This window comes from Cavia porcellus, unplaced genomic scaffold (assembly GCF_034190915.1).
Source record: "Cavia porcellus strain 051 isolate PalLab524CR breed Dunkin Hartley unplaced genomic scaffold, mCavPor4.1 scaffold_22, whole genome shotgun sequence".
Taxonomy (NCBI): domain Eukaryota; kingdom Metazoa; phylum Chordata; class Mammalia; order Rodentia; family Caviidae; genus Cavia; species Cavia porcellus.
The window spans coordinates 16603728-16622817 of record NW_026947505.1 but is presented as its reverse complement, the minus strand read 5'-3'; the positions used below and the strand labels follow the sequence as shown (position 1 = coordinate 16622817).

The 19090-nt window shown below is 39.4% G+C and overlaps 1 protein-coding gene across 21 annotated transcripts in view; it reads right to left on the bottom strand.

Annotated features, from left to right (window-relative positions):
* Positions 1 to 19090, bottom strand: part of Epb41l2 (erythrocyte membrane protein band 4.1 like 2) — a 181447-nt gene that overhangs the window by 26660 nt on the left and 135697 nt on the right. For 5 of the 21 annotated variants that reach the window (XM_023564522.2, XM_023564521.2, XM_063233490.1 and 2 more), the window contains exons 12-18: positions 16160 to 16308; positions 11536 to 11598; positions 9581 to 9727; positions 8201 to 8302; positions 4015 to 4188; positions 1861 to 1914; positions 1091 to 1663 (exon numbers count right to left, since the gene is read on the bottom strand). In XM_023564522.2, coding sequence (XP_023420290.1) covers positions 1091 to 1663; positions 1861 to 1914; positions 4015 to 4188; positions 8201 to 8302; positions 9581 to 9727; positions 11536 to 11598; positions 16160 to 16308 — 1262 coding nt within the window. Of the gene's footprint in view, positions 1 to 1090; positions 1664 to 1860; positions 1915 to 3301; positions 3351 to 4014; positions 4189 to 8200; positions 8303 to 9580; positions 9728 to 11535; positions 11599 to 12179; positions 14462 to 16159; positions 16309 to 19090 lie in introns of those variants that run through there. The other 16 variants (XM_063233505.1, XM_063233506.1, XM_063233504.1 and 13 more) reach the window with 15 other exon arrangements.

Genomic DNA, 19090 nt, shown 5'->3' with positions numbered 1-19090 from the left:
CATGCAGGATTCAACTACAAAACTACTACAGCACCTTCTGTGGAAAATTCCCAACAGGTATAAATATTCAAAGAACAACAACTTTATATTAAATGCAGAAAATAATAATTCCAAGTTCAAAGACTCTTGAAGTCTCTTCTCTGTAGTAAAACACATTTAAAGGCAACATGGTAAAAATTCATTAATTATTTCGAGTCAAAGTCATTCTGTGATTTGTCCACCCCCTCAAAGAGAACAAATACAGATACATCCCTATGCTGCCAGCATTTCACAGTCAAGAAACATTCCCTAACCCTCTCTCACTCCCAAACAGAGACACTGCACCAAAGGACCAAGACTTCATCTGAGACGACTCTGGAAAGTTCTATTTTTTGAAAAAGAAAAGACTTATATCCAGTGCTGATAACTCACAAAACAAAATCAAATCTAGAATTGGTGCAAAAAAATTTAGAACTGACGTAAAGACAGAATGAGAAGGGAACAGTTGAGCCTATGGCTGCCCAGCAGGAAGAAAGAGGCTCTTAATCAAGCCATCCCATCCCTGGCCTCTAAAAACAGAAGTCATGGCAGCACTCAGGAAATAATGCTCCTGTTGCACCAGACGCCACCTCTTGCAGCATCACGGCAATCACAGCCTGCACCAGCTGTGAGAACCTTAGGTTGAGGAGTGAGAGGCTGAGCCAAAAGGGTCAAATGCAATCATGACAGCAGGGCACACATGCACATCAACCACTGTCTATTACATAGGCATTCAGTGTGAGGAAGCAGTGCAACTAAAGACAAAACAGTGGGAAGCATCCAAAACATGCAAAGAGAAATTTAAAGGGGAAACGGGAAGAAAAAAGGCTGTGGTGGTCGTAGGGAAGTTCTCTACAGGTGATCCAGTTGCAGTAAAGAAGCCAGGAACTATGAAGTGAGCTGGCAGAAAATCTACAAAGCAGTGTTTTCCCCTTCTTCCCAGGAGAGAGAAAAATCAGATTCTTGCTTAAAAAGTTGCAGGAGAATCGGGAGGACAGGTGGAGGAGAAAGCAGGTGTCCCCACCTGAGAAGAAACTCAATAGTGTGGCTCCCGCTCCGGACTCCCATTTACCTCTGAACAACAAATAATTTGTGGCAAAACATCAATGTCAACATGAGACACCTCTCCGTTGACTCTCTGCTGCTCTTCCTCTGTTTCTTCTCTCCCCTCCTGCTTCATTGTGCCTTCATTTACACTCCTTTCTCCAGATCCCTTGGGGGCAACTACATGGTCCTGGGTCTCTGTGTCTCCTGGGCTTCCAGCGGCCCCCGCCTGTCCATCTGGGCTGGCTTCGGGTGCCGCTTCCTTCCTCTGCACTACCTTGGTGACTTGGCCAGGCGTCTCCTCCGCCTCTTCATCAAACTCCTCCTGCTCCTCCCTGATGGTGCCCTCGGCCACACGCTGCTGGGGCTGGTATTCGCCCACATCTTCCTCCTCACTCTCACTGCTGCTGCTGCTGCTGCTGCTCTCAGAAGACAGGGAGGTGGAGTCTTTGTGTGTCACAGCCTCCACCTTACGCATCTCCCCAGGACCACTCCCAGGTGATAGCTCTTTACCATTCACTTCTTCTGTGATTACTTTTTCATCTTTCCCAACCTCTGCCCGCTGTTTCTCCTCCACTACATTCAGAGTCTCATGTGAACTCTGTACGAAAAAAAGATGGAGGAGGGAAAACAAAAATACATGAATAAATAAAAACAACGGAAATCCAAATCAATGGATGGCAGGCTCATGTCATGGAGAAAACAATGATGATTATGATGGCTGACTGGAAGGGAAGTGGGCAAGCGTGAGGGGATGAAAGGCGGCGGACAATGGTGTGAACACAGAAAGGGGAGAACCTTAACAGCATCCCTGGCTCCAGTGCAAGGCCCTTCTGACGCGGGAGCACGTGTCTGCGGAACAAAAAGCAACCGAAGACACAAAATCAATACAGTTTTACCTCAACACCACTGGACAGACATTTGATAAAGACAGAATAGCAAGATTCAGCAGCTACAAAAGGCTTTGCTCAACAGTTACACAGAGCACAATCGAGACAGATGCCAAAAAGCTTACCAAAAGGAACAAAAATACCCAGCACCTTTCCAAAGAAGTAAAATGCTTTTACTATGGAGTTATACCTATCAGTGCTCCACTTATGTAGTTGACATTTTTATAAAAATATGGAAAAACACAAAGTTTACTTATCACATTAAAGGATAAATTGGGAAACTGAAAAATTTATTCAACAAACGGTTTTGGTTTCAGTCAGACTCTAGAGCTTCACCTGGAGCCCTGGTTCCTAAATAAACACAACAGCAAGGAAATGACATCTGTTTGGGGGTAGTGAGGGTACTTTTAAAAGAAGAGTTTTGAGTTGGGCACAGCAGCACATGCCTGTATCTCAGCTACTTGGGAAGCCAAGGAGGGAGAACTGGGAGTTCAAGGCCAGGCTGAGCAACATAAAGAAACCCTACTGCTAAAATAATTTTAAATAAATAGCTTTGATTGGCAAACTCACAGTGGTCTCTGACCATCACTAACATAAAATATTCATTTCAGAGATGGTTATTAACAATGCAGTCTGCACTATGAAGCAGAAGGGAGACTATGCACTGGGGCAGAGTTAAGGGTACACCAGTATTTCCTTTTGAAAATCTAGCTCCTTCCACAGTATCTTTAAAATCTCAAGTGGAGCAAGCTTAACATTGGAGATGCTAATTTTTATCCCCTGCAATAAATTGGGAATAAATTAATGTATCCTTTTGAACACATTAATGTATTTTGAGTAATGTAATAGCTAAATCTTCAAGAAATACCTGTTGACTGAATACACTAGCTATATAAACTATTATACTATATTATTAGTTAGGGTAGAAATGCTTTTTTACATGACTTTGTTTTTAAAGCTTTAAATTTCTTGTCACTCATAAAAAAGGTTATTTTATATTACCACAAATAAGTGTTAACGACTGACATTCAGGTGGCACTACAATCAGTAATCTAATTAGAAATAATTCAGTGGTAGACAGTAGATCTATTCATTCCAGACAGTGCCTCGAACACAGCGAGGCCCTCTGCTCCAATTCCCTCTGGGCACTGCCAGTGCACTGACTGTGCCAAGCCATGCCTTACGGAGACCTTCGGGCTCCCCTGCCCATAGCAGGGCCGCAAGCTGAGGGTGCCTACTGTACACACTTCCGGATAGCGCTGTCAGCCAGGCTTAGAGTCCCTCTGTGACTTTCTGAGCCATTCAGAAATGCATGCTGAAAGCATTGTCAAACTTCACACTATGCAAACCTTGTGACCAACAGAGCAGGAGAATCACCCTTCCAGTTTCATGGATAACCTAGAAGTTTCAGACATGAAACTGAAAAACTCTGAATCTATTTTGGTAGGCAGGTAACTACTTATAAACTCCTTCACAAATAAAGATATCCTATGATCAGAACATTTCCAAAACACACATTTCATGATTATTAAGGGTAGGTGAGTTATTATTACCAACCTCAAATGGCTTAATAGGTTCTGCCTAAGTTCAGGGAATCTCTTAGTGTCATTCAAAAACAGTTATTTCAATCAGTATGATAGCATTTCAATTTTTCTATATAAGCAACTTTAAAAATAAATCAGAAGATGCCTGTAATTTGGGTTTTGAAAACCTGAGCTGTACAAAGCACACTAAACTTCTACTTTGTTGAGGCTTTCCTCTGCTTCACAATTTGGGCTCTGAGCTATAATGGTTTCAATGATTCTCTGAATTTAGGCAGTCTTTGGTTTTTGTTTTGTTTTGGTTTGTTTTGATTTGGTTTTGGTTTTTGACTAAAAGGAGGAGAAACATCCTATCTATTTCTTTTCCTCATGTCCAAATTCAATCATTTTCCTCGAATGTTTCTCCCAGGAATAGTTAATTTTACCAGTGAAAGCACTAGAGGGAAAGGTGTCTGAACATTCAGAAAATGAGTCACTCTCTTGTGAGGCTTTTAGTAACAGGGAAACAAAGTAAAATGCACCTCAGGCAAATGTGAGAAGGGCCCGGAGGAGGAAAGCTTTTCTCTAGAAGGTGCATTAGAGTTCACAACTGCGCCCTCTGCTGTCCAAGTGGTGGCTGAAGGGAAGGTGGCTTTCATGCTATCAGAAAACCCCTTTCCACTAAACAAAATGGATGTTATCTCCTCTTCTAGGCTCTAGAAAGGTCAGAAAAGCAAGAGCAAAGAATTAATACACCAGAAAGACAGTAGTGACCTATTGAAAGAAAGGAAAGGTTACACAAGAAAGATAATAGAACAGCATAAAATGAAAGAGAAAAATTCTGAAGATTTTGCAGCTGGCGTATGTGGTGTTTCTACTGCCTGAAAATCTCTGATGCTGTAACTTCCAGAAACCAGCTAAAACTCCTGGTGTAACCCTGACGCTTTATCACAAATTGAGCACAACACACCTGCCCATTCAACACAACCTCACACATTCTTGACCTGGGCTCCTTGGTCCCTTCCTGCATACAACAGTCTCTCCAATGGCTCCTGCCTTTTAATTGCATCTTTCTGTGCATTTGTCCCTAGACTTGACTTTCACATTTCTAGCCCTTAAACAATGGGACAAAAGGAAAGCTGGGGTATTCCAGAAACCTGGAATACCACTAAAGACTCACTCAGAAGTGTATGAAAATAATTCTGAATAAAACTCACTCTTCAGCAAACTTTAAAAAAATGCGACTTTTACAAGATGCCTCTTTCACAGAGTGAGATAAAGGAGGTGAGGAGAGGAAGGTGGAAAGCATTTCAATATTGTGGAATAAGCTCAGTTACAATCCCCATTGTTACACCACGCTCAGGGGTGGGGATGGAAAGGAAGGGCTGTCCCAGAAAGCGATCCCTGGGGAGTTTGTCATGTATTTAATTATTCCAAAGAAACCATCAAAGTATCTCTAAATTACAGCCTAGGTAACTTTTATTAGACTCATTACAGAATACACCAGCTTAACACAGTCTCACAATCTACTAGAGGATGCCAAGATGCATTCACCACTGAGAAGACTGCAGACTTGGTGTCTCACTTTCTCTTCTACTTTTAAAACATTCATCCTCAAAGTTCAACATATCTGGCTGGGTGTGGTGGTTTACACCTGTAATCCTAGCACTCAGGAGGCTGACAGGCCATCCTGGGTTACATGATTAAGTTCAAGACCAGACTGCAATACATAGTGAGACCCTGTCTCAAAAGCAGGGATATAGCTCAGTGGCATAAACTCCTGCCTGGCAAGGGCAAGGTTGTGAGTTCAATCCCTGGTACTAAATAAATAAGAATACATTCAATGTATTTATTTTAAAAAAAAAAAACATTGTTACTGCTTTTTAAAAATCTGCGAAACCTGTATGATGGAAATTTTAAAATTGTGGTCAAATTATACATTTACACATAATTTTAAATTTTGTACTCCAATAAGGATAATTCAAAGATGAAAAAGAAACCCTAAAAAATAGTAGCAAATGGAAGATGCAAAGACAGAAACTGAAAAGATATTCTGTTCAAGTCAACCTCAATAGTCTCAAATATGCAGGTACCTCCAATTAATAGCAGTGGCATGCTATTTGATGACAAATGTAATAACATAATATAAGTATTTAATTATATTATAGGTAGTCAATAAATGTTTTTAGGTTGAATGGATGGTTGTAGTCAGAGAAGACCAGGAAATACGCAGTAACTTCAAGTTCAGATTAGCTATCTAGGAACTTTTCCTAATTTAAGTATCACATAAACATCACTGCTATGGGTTTAGATCTAAATTGCCCCCTCAAAGTCTCCTGTGCTCCAAGAAGAGCCTTTCCACAGATGACTGGGTCACAGGGCCCTAACTTCACTGGAGAACTGATTTACTGATGAGACCCTGGTTTGCCAGCACTTGCAGGAGGAACTGGAAACTTAGGGGTGGGCCTAAAGGGCATGGATCTTGGGGACTGCTCCTGGGCCCAGCCCCTAGCCCCTTCTTCAGCACTGTTCTTGCTGTCTGCACTTCCTGGTTGCTGCACCCTCTGCCAGGACATTTCACCTCCCTCACAGCCACAGCAAGGGAACCAGCTGACCAGGGACTAAAACCTCCAAAACAGCCATGTCAGGTATTAGTTAAAGCAATAGAAAGTGGACTAACAAAGTTACTCTAACTTTGTAAGACGTTTTATACTGTACAATCCCTAAAATATGAGATCCAGAAAAGTGATAAGTTTGAATATCTTTACCAAAAATCCAGTTTCTAACTGCAAAAAGTCCAAGGATATCACTTTAAACTTGGTATGTCATTCAACTAGCTTTTAGAAGACGGATTTCTAAAGATACTTATTATTTCAAAGCATGAGATATTAAAGTCCTCATTATACACAATCTAACTGGCTTTGGATTTCAAATTGACCTTTAATGTACAAAAGAATACCATCTGCTTAGTCTTTATGGCATCAGGTTTGTCACTGCAGTGCTCTGGAAATATTTCATCTCAACTAGGGCTCGGAGTCCTGGAACGAATTTCCACGTCTTGCCTGTTACCTATCTCACTGTGTATTCTGATAAACACACTACTGATGAACCTAATCTGCTTTGTGGGAGGGAAATACTTTTTCCTCTTTACTCCTCTCTGCTCTCATTTTCACCCTCTACAATCTTGTCCTTATTCAGTGAGACCAGCTTCCATCTGATACATGCAGGGTCACATCACTGCTCACCTTAAAAACTGCCATGGCATCTTGTCACTGCTATAATGCCATCCTAAATCAGTAACACTTTCTTTTTTCCTGTCAGTAACATGATCTTTAAGACCTGACACGATCTGGGGTCTGACCTCTTTGACCTTTCCTTTCTTCATGTTCACTAAGCCAGTGCCATTTGGTCTTCAGTTCCTTAAATTAGTTCTGTTGCATCTGTTTTTCATTGCATGTGGAAAAATCTCTGAATGTCTGCCTCATTATACTCTGGGTCTAAAATGATCCCTCAAAAGCCTCATGTGTTCAGAGATGTGGTTTTCAGATGATGACTGAATCATAGGGATTCATCTAAATTAAATGTGTTCAATTTGGCAACATTCAAGCCACACGAGACACTACATAGGGATGAGCGAAGGTTCATCCACTGCTAAATGGATGGCTGAATGAGCTATTTGGAAGGAGTGTCCAGTGGAGAAAAGGGGGTTACTGAGGGCAAGCTTTTGGAGGGTACATCTCTCACTCTAGCCCTTCCTTACATCTCTGCTTCCTGATTGCCATAAGCTGAGCAGCTGTCCTCCACTACTACCTTCCAGCATGCCATTTGTGCCTTGGAGACAGTCAACCATGGAGCAAACCCTCTGGAGCCATGTACCAAAATAAACCTCTACTCCTTTAAGATGCAGCTGTTAGATACTTTGTCTAGAAACAGGGAAGCTGGTGAATATACTCCATGTCATCAGTAGTCTCATCTCACATGCCTCCTCCTCCTGACCATAATGGGAAATCAGCCTTCTAACATAACAGGCTGTATCAGTTATGAGCACTTATCCCTCAGTACCTGAAATTCTCTAATTACTAACTGCTGTCCATCTCCTCCACCAGAGCCTAAGCTCTCCAGGCTGACAAGCAGGCTAAGTAAAGTCAGTAGAAACAAAAAAATGAGAATGTAAAGGCAACAGAAAGCTAACTTTCTCACCAATGCTAATATTTCATATACAGAAGCACAGATAGGTATGAGAAGCTGCTATGGTGCATAGAAATCTTTTTTTTTTTTCCTATTAGGAATCTTAAAAATTAAAATTAAAAAAAGTTTCCATTTAGGCTACTTTAAGCTAGTAGCCTAAATACATGTAATTTGATGTCTTAGTACTGCAGTATGAATATGTGTTATAGTGCATTTTCACATGAAATTATTGTTTCCCAACTGTTAGCCAAACACAAATCAAATTAGGACCATTTATTTCTAAACTGCTTCATACTTCTACATTTCAAAATGTAAATTTGCAGGCAATATGTTTATGCAATATGGTGTTTCTGCCCAATGATTCTATGCTTCTATATATGGGGAGTTGACTTTTCAAACACTCAAAAAATTATTTCCAAAAAATTTCAGATTGATGCGTAAGAAAAAAGGAACATATATATATATATATAGCTAGCTTTGGGCAGAAGTAAGTGGAGGAGGGAAAAGACAAAAGCAGATCCAAGGATGCAAGGTGAACACCTTATCCGCCTCCTGAGCTTTTTCTTCAACTGTCCGTGTGGATCCCACCAGGTACTTCTCCTTCATGGATAAAATATCCTTGAAAAGATGGTCTCCTTTTCTCTATTATTTCAAACAATAGACACAATCAACAAACAAAACATATACATTACACCTACGGCAACACACACATAGAACAATTAGAGAGGGGTGTCAGTGTCAGTAGCATCAGCCAGATGCAGAAGCACAGAGAAGCCTCAGCGTACCATCGCTTTCCCCAGAAACACTTTCAAGTGGATTGCTGACACTAACATTCCTTCAGAAACCTGAAATAAGGATTTAAAAAGTATCCAATTTCACAAGATCCTACTACCCATGGTGTGTAAAGTCTTAATATTTTCAAAAGTTTTGTTTTTCAGTTCAGCAATTATTTTTGCTCATCTGTTCTTAAAGCACTATTATCCATTCATGTCACAAAAGAAAACCAGAGCAACCAACAGCTTTGCTTTTTAAGGAAAGGTGAATAAAAACAGCACAAGAACATCTAAATTAAATGTGTTCAATTTGGCAACATTCAAGCCATAAGAGAAACTACAGGGGGAAGATGAAAATATAGTGTAACATTTTTGAATGATTTTTTACACGGTAGGTTACACATAGTATAATCACTGTCCCTTCTGGAGGAGGACTCCATGGAGATTCTTGGTCAACCACAGAAGGGTAGGAATGGCACAGAAAAACAGATACCCAAGGGAATACATGGAGAAATATTTTGAGACTATATCCGAAAGGCAATGCTTATATTATGGTGGGAAGAAAAATGAGTTAGGAGAGACATCATTTGAAACATTTTCAAAACTCTATATACCATTACCAGAAATTTTGATATTCAGTTGCATTACATATATAACATTTTACAAGTTTTCAACAGTGCTTATCAGTTCCTGAAAGTAAAATTTTAATTCAGTATTCTCACAGTGATGAACTTAAAGCCATTATAAAATATGAGTTACATTCCTTTAATTACATTTTATTTACAAAGTAAAAGTTCTTAGAGTATTTCAGAAGTCAATAACTAAGAAGTTTATTAAATAAAAAAATATTATTTAAGTTTCAAATTGTCTTATAAGTAAATTCATTAACTCATAAACAACCTGAATAAAATAGTGGAATTACTCTGAAAATACTTCAAAAAATATTTTGAAACTCATATGACTTTCCTAAGAATTAAGCCAATAACTATTACATTGTTAATACTTAGTATTTTAAAAGTTGTTAGCAATTACAAAAAGAAATGGGAATATTTTCCAACTTCTGAGCATCAACACACAAGATTAATAACCTGAGTTTTACTAAACAACTGGAGTGAGACACACAACCAACAAACAGCTGGTGACATACCCCTTGAGTCTGTAGGGACAGAGGTGTGATACGTCGTTTTTCCCATTCGTTAGGGCGCGGCTCAGGTGTGGATTCCATAAAATTGCGCTTGAGTTCACTAATGCTAGCCTGATGTTTCAGTATGTCCTCCTGGGCTTTATCCAGGTCCTAGCAATATGTAACGTAAGGGGGGAAAAATCCAAAAGGAAAAAACCCAGTAGGACAAAAACAAAAAATAACACAAAGCAATCTTGTGATTAAAAAACATAGTAAAGCAAGAAAAATGCCAAGTCTCAAAAGCCATATGTATTTTAGCCTTTATTGAAAACAAAGCCAATGTGTAATTTTTATAATTTGTATTTTAAAGGGTTTTAATTTCTGTGTAGAATTTTCCAAAGAGTAATCACTTATATTATTAGAAGGAAGCCATGGAACACACTGTCAAAAATAGCTAATAATCCTTCTCATGAGGATGAATTGCAGCCTGACTTTGTTTCTACAAAGTTCCCTTTCTCCTTGGTGTTACTACTAAACTTGTATTCCATGAACACAGTGCATCAGAGAAACAACAGACACAGACTGTGAAGCACACTCAGCCTGGAGAAAGCCAGTCCAAGATCATTCCTACGAAAGGAAAACTCAAAGACTGACTTTTGTCAGGAAATTCCAGTGGTAGTTTTTAATGCTTTTAAAAAATAATAATAATAATTGCTTCCAAAGGCTGCTTCTACTTGGTCTTGCTATAAAATAATGAATAAACATACTGGCCTCATGTAGCACCAAGCACAAAAATGGGGCTCAGTTACTACACACATCAAATATTCCTTACACAAAAACGTAAAGAAACTACCAGGATAGTTTTCACTGAAGTAAGACCTGACAAACAGTATTAGTAGAATTTGTTCAGCCTGGCTCTGATAAATGGTGTATATAGTAACTAATGCTTAGGAAAGTGTTTCAACTGAGTTCTAAATGTTTTCTGGTGCTTCAAAAATCAAAGGGCCACCTGTAGATCACAGCTTTTGTCCCACTCCCATAGGAACAGGTCATGCATCTGATAAAATTAGGTAACTCACATTCATGCACAAGCTTAATCGCTCATCTATGAGCTTCTATAGCCATCTGCAAAACTTCATGAAAATTTAGAACCCTTTGCATGGCATGGGAAAACATCTGTGGCTTGAGATCAGGCACATTTCTTGCATTTATTCAAAGCAGTGTTACTCATTACACCATACAGCATTTTAGTAAGTTAAGCAAAAATACACTTTCAACGGTTACCAAAGCTGCCAAAAGCAACCAGATTAGTTAGGTTATTGAGAGCTGCAGTTCTCCGTAAATACACTGCCACATACTACCTAACCTAGTGGGCAAAGGAAAAACTGTCCTCATGTGACATGGGTGATTAGGCATTCTATCTCACTCTCACTCCCTCCTCCCTCCCTACTTTTATCTATCTTGCTCTCTCTCTCTTTCTAATCAAAATTATTCCATTAATTAATATACATAGTCACAAACAGTATTTTAAGTGGACCACACTCCTCATTACACAGAATTTAGAAATGGGGGAAGCGAGTATAGATCAAGATCAATGATTTGATGTCAGATAATCAAAATCTGTTCTACCTAATATGTATACCAATGGTGGGGCTATTACTTCAGATTCTGTGCCCTTGAAATACCTCATTAGGAAAATAGGCTTACTCACAGAACAACTTTAAGACTAAAGGATAAATTTTATTCACCTGGCTACCCAAAGCTTTTTCCCAGTGGCCATTCTGAGAATGCAGTGGCTCTATGCCTACCTATGCCACTTGACATGAACCAAGCGGGCCTGGTCACATGCACTCCCAGTTCCATCCCCCATGCGTTTCATGCACTGTGCTTGGAAAGCTGCCCGCGAGCCTGTGCGTGACCTCCCGTCCACAGCAGCCTGGCAGCCATAGGACAGAGTGGTTTTCTTAGATTATACAAACCTCCAACATTAAATTGCTATGTCTGACATAAATATTATCCCCTTCTACTCTCAAGGAATTTTTCTGCGAAATTAAATCACACACAGGGAGAAAAAGGCAAATAAACGTAAGTGTATCAATCAGCAAGTATCAGGAATGATGCAGAGTTTGACAGTCTAAGACTTTAAAATAAAAGAGGATAAAAATTTAAGAACTTAAAGGCATAACAAATCTCACAAATCACCCTAGAAGTACATTCCACTACCACCCCTCAACAATAACTGCAGGAAGCAGCTACCGAATATTTAACTTTAGAGGAAAAACAGTCCCCTTCTTCCAACTGCACTTCCTCTTCCGTCTTCACCTGAAAAGTCACACCGTATTTGCCAGAAAGAAGGGGAGCGTTAACTGGAACCCTACCCTCAGTGCAGGAGCTGTCTGTGAACTTCAATGTTGACGCAGCGTTACCAACCTTTGCTGTCTGGCCCTCAGAAGACGCAGGCCATTAAGCCACTTTGGTCCCTCTTCACCTACAGTGCTGCACACATGATGGAAATGATCCTTGCAAGGTGGAATGGAGAAAGGAACCCTTCACTCTTTCTCAGTCCCTAGACCGTGCTCTGCTTTGGAGCATTTTTTTTAACCCGAGAATGAGAATATAAGAGTGCAAATATGGCATAATTTAATCTGTTCTATTTGGAAATATCTAAATCAACTAGTGATGAGGCAGTATATACTGATACAAAACTTGTCTTCAGCTTTGTGTTGGTTACAGATTTTACATCTTTATACCTTACCCCATCACTGATACTTTAAATAGGGATTTCTTGGGAGAAATTTTGGCTACTTTCGTGTTAAAATCGTAGGTATTTAAAACAATGCTTGAAATACAGCCTTGCTCTTTCATATAATTTTTAAGTAACAACAGTTTTTCATAATTGGATTTTTCTCATTATCGAATGACCCAGAAATATAAATTCAAAGTTTAAGTACTAAATGAATTTTGACTTCAGAAGAAGAAAAGTACTGATTCTGATATCAAAGGAATATAACCATTACAGGCTAATTCATATCATACATTCTTTTCTTTTTTTGCTAGGGTCAAATTTGACTAATGCTTACCTTTATTTATGGTAATTCTAGTAGTTTTGAGAGATAAGCAGGAAACTCAAAGAGTTTATCAGAAGTAGAGAAAAGTAACACATAACTACTCAACAATCATTAAGAATCATCTCTCAATTCTTAGGCCAACACTTAATTCTCTAAAACGTTTATCTTTGGTATTTCTCAGGTAAACTTGTGAACTGTGATTTGTTCTACAATCCATACTCACTGTATTTCTTTACATTTTCTTTAGCTTTACTCTGAATTTTGTGACTTAGTCTACATACTGACAGTTCCCATAAGCTAAGATATATTGAATCACCACACCACACTTAGCAAAACAATTTAAAAACATAGTGCACTTGTTTACAATGACTTAGCAGTGCAGAAGTAATATACTTTTTAAAAAGTTGCTTATACAAAGATTAAAAATGTCCTTGAACCAAACACCCCATTTTCAATAAAAATAAGGGCTCAATGTTAATGTTGTACTTTTAAGCTTTCAAAAAGTCATGCTACATTGTTCACACATATTTGTTAAAGAAAACAGAATAGCATATTCCTTATAAAATACCTAACTGATTCTTTTATGTAAGTGCATGATTTAGGATTGGGGGCCTAGTTAAGTATTATCTACCAGGTCCCAGATACTACAGTGACAGGAAACAAGGATTCTGCAATTAGACTTACAAAGACTAATATAGGTATGATTTTACAAATGCAAGAACAAATGTGTATTGTGATCAGGAGGACTAACACTAAGGAGTTCTAATATATATCTATTATTGTGTTCGTTGCATTCTAAATGCTGTTTCGAACATAAAGTTCCTATCCTAAAGAAACAGCATTAACATCTGTCTGTAAAACTGGGTCAATATGGATTTAAGGACAATACAGGTTCCCTCTTACCCACTCCTTTTGTTAACAATCTAACATGATTTCAGTATTTTAAAAATCATCTTACCATATTGTTCTTGATTTAGGATGTATGGACCTGGTCAAAGGACATCAATCTAGAAGTGTCTACCTTTATCTCTCATGCACTAGTGCACTGTGTATATGAAAATGTGTAGATGATACTATTTTGAGGATAATCAGTGAAGTTTATGCACATGTTTACACTCTATATTAGGAAAGGTACAAGATGAAGTGTACTTTGGTTGACTTTATAAAACGAAGCTTATGGAGGAGTGCCAGTAACTGCTTCCTCTTCCTCTGTTTTGTCGTTCAAGTCACAGTCATAAGGAACATTAAACGAGGTGGCTTTAGCTTCCAGATAACAGAGGGCTAGAGCCAGAGGAAGTGAAAAGGTGAGAGAAAAAGGAACGGACTGAGAAGCAGAGAGAAGGAGGCCGAAGATGAGGATGAGAGAGGGAATGAACGATGGGGAGGTGATAGGGACATAGTGCTGAACATCTGGCGGAAGGAAGGAGACCCAGAGCTTGGGGAGGCTGGGGAAAGTAAGATACCCATCTTCATCAAGAAGAGAAGGGAACCCAGATGGGAAACATTTGTGGAAGCCAAAAGAGAAGTAGCCAAACTCAGAGGTCTCCTGCTCAGCCACGTTAACAGTCTTCTCATGGACGAGAGGACAGGCAGGCTGAGCAGGGGCTACAACAGGATCCGAGACAGAATCCAGCGTGGCCCTCTCTGGGTCCCCTGGCTCTGAGGCTTCACCTGTGGAAAGTTGCTCTAAGCTGTCTAGGCTGAGCTGCTCAGCCTCCCCAAAAGGATCTTCCTCTGAAGTGTCTGAGAGCAAGTCCACTTCAGGGACTGGCAGGCGGTGTGGAGAAAATGGTGAGGTACAGTGGAGAAGAGGGGATGATGGGCACATGCAAACAGTCTGTTTCCAAGAACAAACCCATGGTCGAATGTGAGTTACACAACAGAAACGTTCAAAGGAAAAGGGAATGCAAGGAAAGAAGGAGAAAAGAAGAAATGCGTAGTTAGTGAAAACTGTACTCGAGAGGGTTTCATATTAACAGTGCAGTTAGAAAATGAGCCACATGATCCTTAAAGAAGAAAACTAGACTACTTTTATCACCTAAAACTTATAGGTACCAACTGACTTAATTATTATTTTCAAACTGGTTCCACATGAATCCTAGGAAACACAATTGGTATTATTCACTCAAAGATGAATGCTGATAACATTTAAAACATTAGCAAAAAAAGTCAGCATAGCCAGTTGTTTCCTAAAGACAAGATTTCTTTTTGAATTTTAAAGATAAGAACATTTTTCAGTTTAAAAAAAAATTTAGAACACAACTGTATAGGTCAAATTCAATAGGGAAAATGGAACAGAAATATTCTAAAATACGATATTCTGCTATTTCGGGTATAAATACTTTCCTGGGTTCCTCTTTAGCTTATGCTTTATTTTTAATAAACAATTCTAACAGTTCCTCAGCAGTTGAAGGACATCTTCTTGGGCTTGTTCTGCAGTCCTGGTACAGCACTGGCAACTGAAGCCAGGGCCTCTGCGCTAAGCCAATCCTTTGGCAGTGGGGGTGGTACTCACTAAGTTGCTAAATTGACCTGGATGGGCTTGAGTTTGAATCTACCTGCCTCAGCCTTCCAGAATCACAGGTATGTTCCACCACACCTGGCTTGTGTAATTTTCAACATGACAGTAATGATTCTTTAACAATAGAGTAAAAATTATTTTATGCCACCTGTTAAAAGAGAGGACCCACAGGTCCCTCAACCTCCGCTGTGGGCATCTGTGGTTTTAACTGCAGGAATTTCTAAGGCCCTGGCACTACTTCATCTAGCAGGTCCTTTATAAATTCACTCTGTATGGCTAAAACGTCAAAGTTAGAATCATCAGGATATTTCACCCTTCGGTTTGGTGTGTGTGTGCACGCACGTGTGCGCCTACTCCCAGTGTTTACATAGTCATGGAAGAGAGACGAAAGAATTCCAAGGTTCTCCAGAGCAATGCTGAGGAGACTCCTCTGCCTAGGGGAGCACAGGGAGCATAAGAGCGCCCAATCTGAGAACACTGTACTTCTCCGTTCACTACAGGAAATGAACAAAAGAGAGCCGGAAACACACCAACTTCTCACTACCCACAAAACAACTACTCTTTGTGTTAAAATTTCTTTATCAGCTACAGGTTATTAATGAACAAATTTTTCATAAAAATCACCTTTGTTTATGTAAAAAATTTCATTCAACATAATTTAAATAAACTTTAAAATTTACTTATAACAAATCAAATATAATTTCCAAATCATCATGCTTCTATATTTTGGTGATTTAATTGATAATCATAAAGACAGAAAGGCCCATGCATTACTTACTTGTATTAATGTAACTTATGTTTAAATATTTTGTTCTGAATAACAACTAAAAGCAGGTTAGAGACTACAATCCAAATCAGCAAAAATCTACCGTATTTGAAAATTGGGAAATTACACCAACACAGAACACATAATGAATGATAAATTATAAATATTTAATTGCTGAAAGAGAAAATTCAACAGCCAGCTTCTGGTTTAAGAACAAGTTCAAAACCATGTAGTCCTGATTTGCATACCTTTCCTTCGGAGAGCTGCAAATGCGGGGCTCTGATTGGGCTTTGGACCTCCTGTACCACGGCAGCACCACCAGCCACAGGGCCGTATGCTGAGACTGCCCCTGCAGCACCAGGAAAATCCTTCCCAGGCGTTTGGTCCACAACTGGAGCTGGTGGAGAATAATTTTTGATTACTTCAGGACATGTAAATGGTTACAGCTTTACAGATTGTTTCCCTTAAACGTATAATGGTAGCATGTAAAATAACAGGAATAAGAACATTGCTTAAACTCTAAAAGGATCAACATGTAAAATAAACTCATTTTTAAACTTTTACCAAATTTTAATAGTATTCTCAAGTCAGATTTTTGAAGGAAATGTTGTCGGTAGGGGGGAGCTCCAAGACCAGCTGAAACAGTGACGGCAAAATGTCAAAATCACAACTTCCTCAGTATTTTAGGTCTCTGGGATCTCTAGTCTTGCCTAGATTTACTTGTAAATCCACCTATTGCAACAAATTATTGTCTAATTATTAAAAGGACTTGCTTCAATGAGACTTAAGGAGTCATGTACAAAGGAACTTTTAATTTGAACACCAAAATACACGAAAAGATGTTAAGGATCTCCCTTGTTTATTATGTTTAATATTTTCATTTTCTCCATTCCTCCTACATGTGTCTAACCTACAGGAGAACATCACTGCACCCTCACCCCAGCAAACCTGACTTCCAAGTGCTCCCATCATCTCTCCACAGCGGCAGAAATATGTGCTGTGTGGAAGCGTTCAGTTCTATCTACAGATCCACAGGGACACCTTCCAGCCTCAATGAGGCAAAGCGGTAGCAGGTGACGAAATCTGTAGCTGTTCCCCAACAATGCACTCCCGAGAGGTCCCTTCACTGTCATGTGGTTTGCTCTGCTCTATGCCATGAGCAAAGCCCAAGAGTCACAAAAGCTTCAAGGCTACAAGGTGCAGGAGCATAATAGAGCTGTGTGTCACATGTGTACACGGAACTGGGAGGGAACCAAGTACCTTTAATCTGTGTCACAAAACAGCCCTTGTTCCCAGCCCTCGCCGGGCCTGCTGAGCACGTGCCTCCTTCTCAGTCTTGCCTTCTTCATCGAACGCTAACCGCACACTAGCGCTGTCTACTCTAGGCAAGAACCTCTCTTCCAGAACTCCCCTCGTCCTGTGCTCCTGGCAGGGCCATCAGGGTCCTGAGAGCCAGTTCTAACTGGTCCAAGCCCAGTTCTGTCCACCTCTAATCCTACCGCTTCACCTTTTAAGATTTTTCTATCTCTTAAGAAGCCATAGTTTTAAAGTCCACCATAATCATTAAATAATAAAACAAACCCACACCTTACATATACTTATTTTCCAAATTTTTGAAACTTCTGACTAGATTCTTCTAATTTTCTTTAGACAAGTGTATGTTATGCATAACTCTTTAACCTAGATTAGGGTTTCTAAGTATCCATTACAGTTGGGATTCACTTCAAACTGAGAAAAATCTAACCTACAGATTATTTTGAATGTAATCATAATAAAATCTGAGTGAATATTTAAAGATACAAAATGAAGTTCACAAAATGTTGGCTGTACATACTTTTAAACATGTTTTCAGTTTTTTCCATACTGGAGCCAACAGACCTTTTCACTCTTAAACAGTCATAGAAAACACCAAAAGGCTGGCTAGCCAAGCACTGAGCTGGCCGGCCAAGCATAGTGCGGACCAACTGCGCCCACTGTCTATTTGCCTGCTTTGTCTCATTCCTATCCAATTGTTCTTCTCCCAAATGATTTTTTAAAATGAAAACACCACAAGGTGCTCTTGAGAACACCTGAATGCTACCATGGTTTCCTACAGCATGGACCTGCAAGACCCTGCAAGGCCCAACTACAGCTCACTTGTCCTGTCATTACCCAGTCTGAATCAGGCTGCCTTCTTTGGTATCTCAGATGTATGGATCTCTCCCTCCCCTTATAACCGTCAGCCTATGGCTTCTGCCAGCAGAAGCAGTTTGTCCTCTGCTCTGTGGCCGCCTCCCTCTCACCCTTCCATCTCACTGGCATCAGTTGTTCTCGGACAGGCACATTCCCTGATGCTCCCACCCAAGCAGCTTCCCCACACATCACACTTCCCACTTTCAGAAATGCTGCTGGCTTCCCTATTTCCTAATGTCAGATGAGTCTCACAGTTTAAAAAGATTATTAAATTCTAGGTAGGTTTTTATTTTGATACTTGGTCTTTAGAAATCAAAATTGATTTGTACTTTCCTGTAATCACTAGAGAACTTAATTTGCTAAACTTTAAAGTGAAGATTATTTATTTAGCTAAATTATTCTAGACTAACTTTAAAAAGGAAACAAAAAGGAAGATAAAACAACAAAACTGGTATATGGATGGAAGAATGATGCAGAAAATGAAGCTCAGTACCAGATTAAGTACCAGCTTTGCTTTGGGGATCTAAAAAAAAGAACATAAGGCCCAAAGTGATCACTGTCTGTCTGGTCACATACTAGCATGAACAGTCTCCTATTTTTCACAATAACACAATAACCCTTTTGATAACTTGCCCATCTGAATGACAGTGTCCAAAACACAAAGGGAGAAATAATGGATTACTGTACCATGCTTCTTGCTGTTACTTGTAAAAATCATTGTTTTCTGACACAGACTCCTATAACCAACCCTCTGCAATAACTACCCAAGCAAGATGGTGGGTTTCCCCACACTTGGTTTATATACCACAAAGAAAATGCACTGATTTATTATTCTTTTTAAAACTCTAAAACCTGCAGTATAAGACTTATTGAGTCTTATAGTAAAACAAAGCTTGAAAACAGTGTTCTAGAAAGAGCAATTATTTCTCTTGGGGCATTAAAAACAGTGATTCATTTGTTTAACACTGTTTAAATTCTCTGTAGCAAGGCTTAAGAAATATTTACAT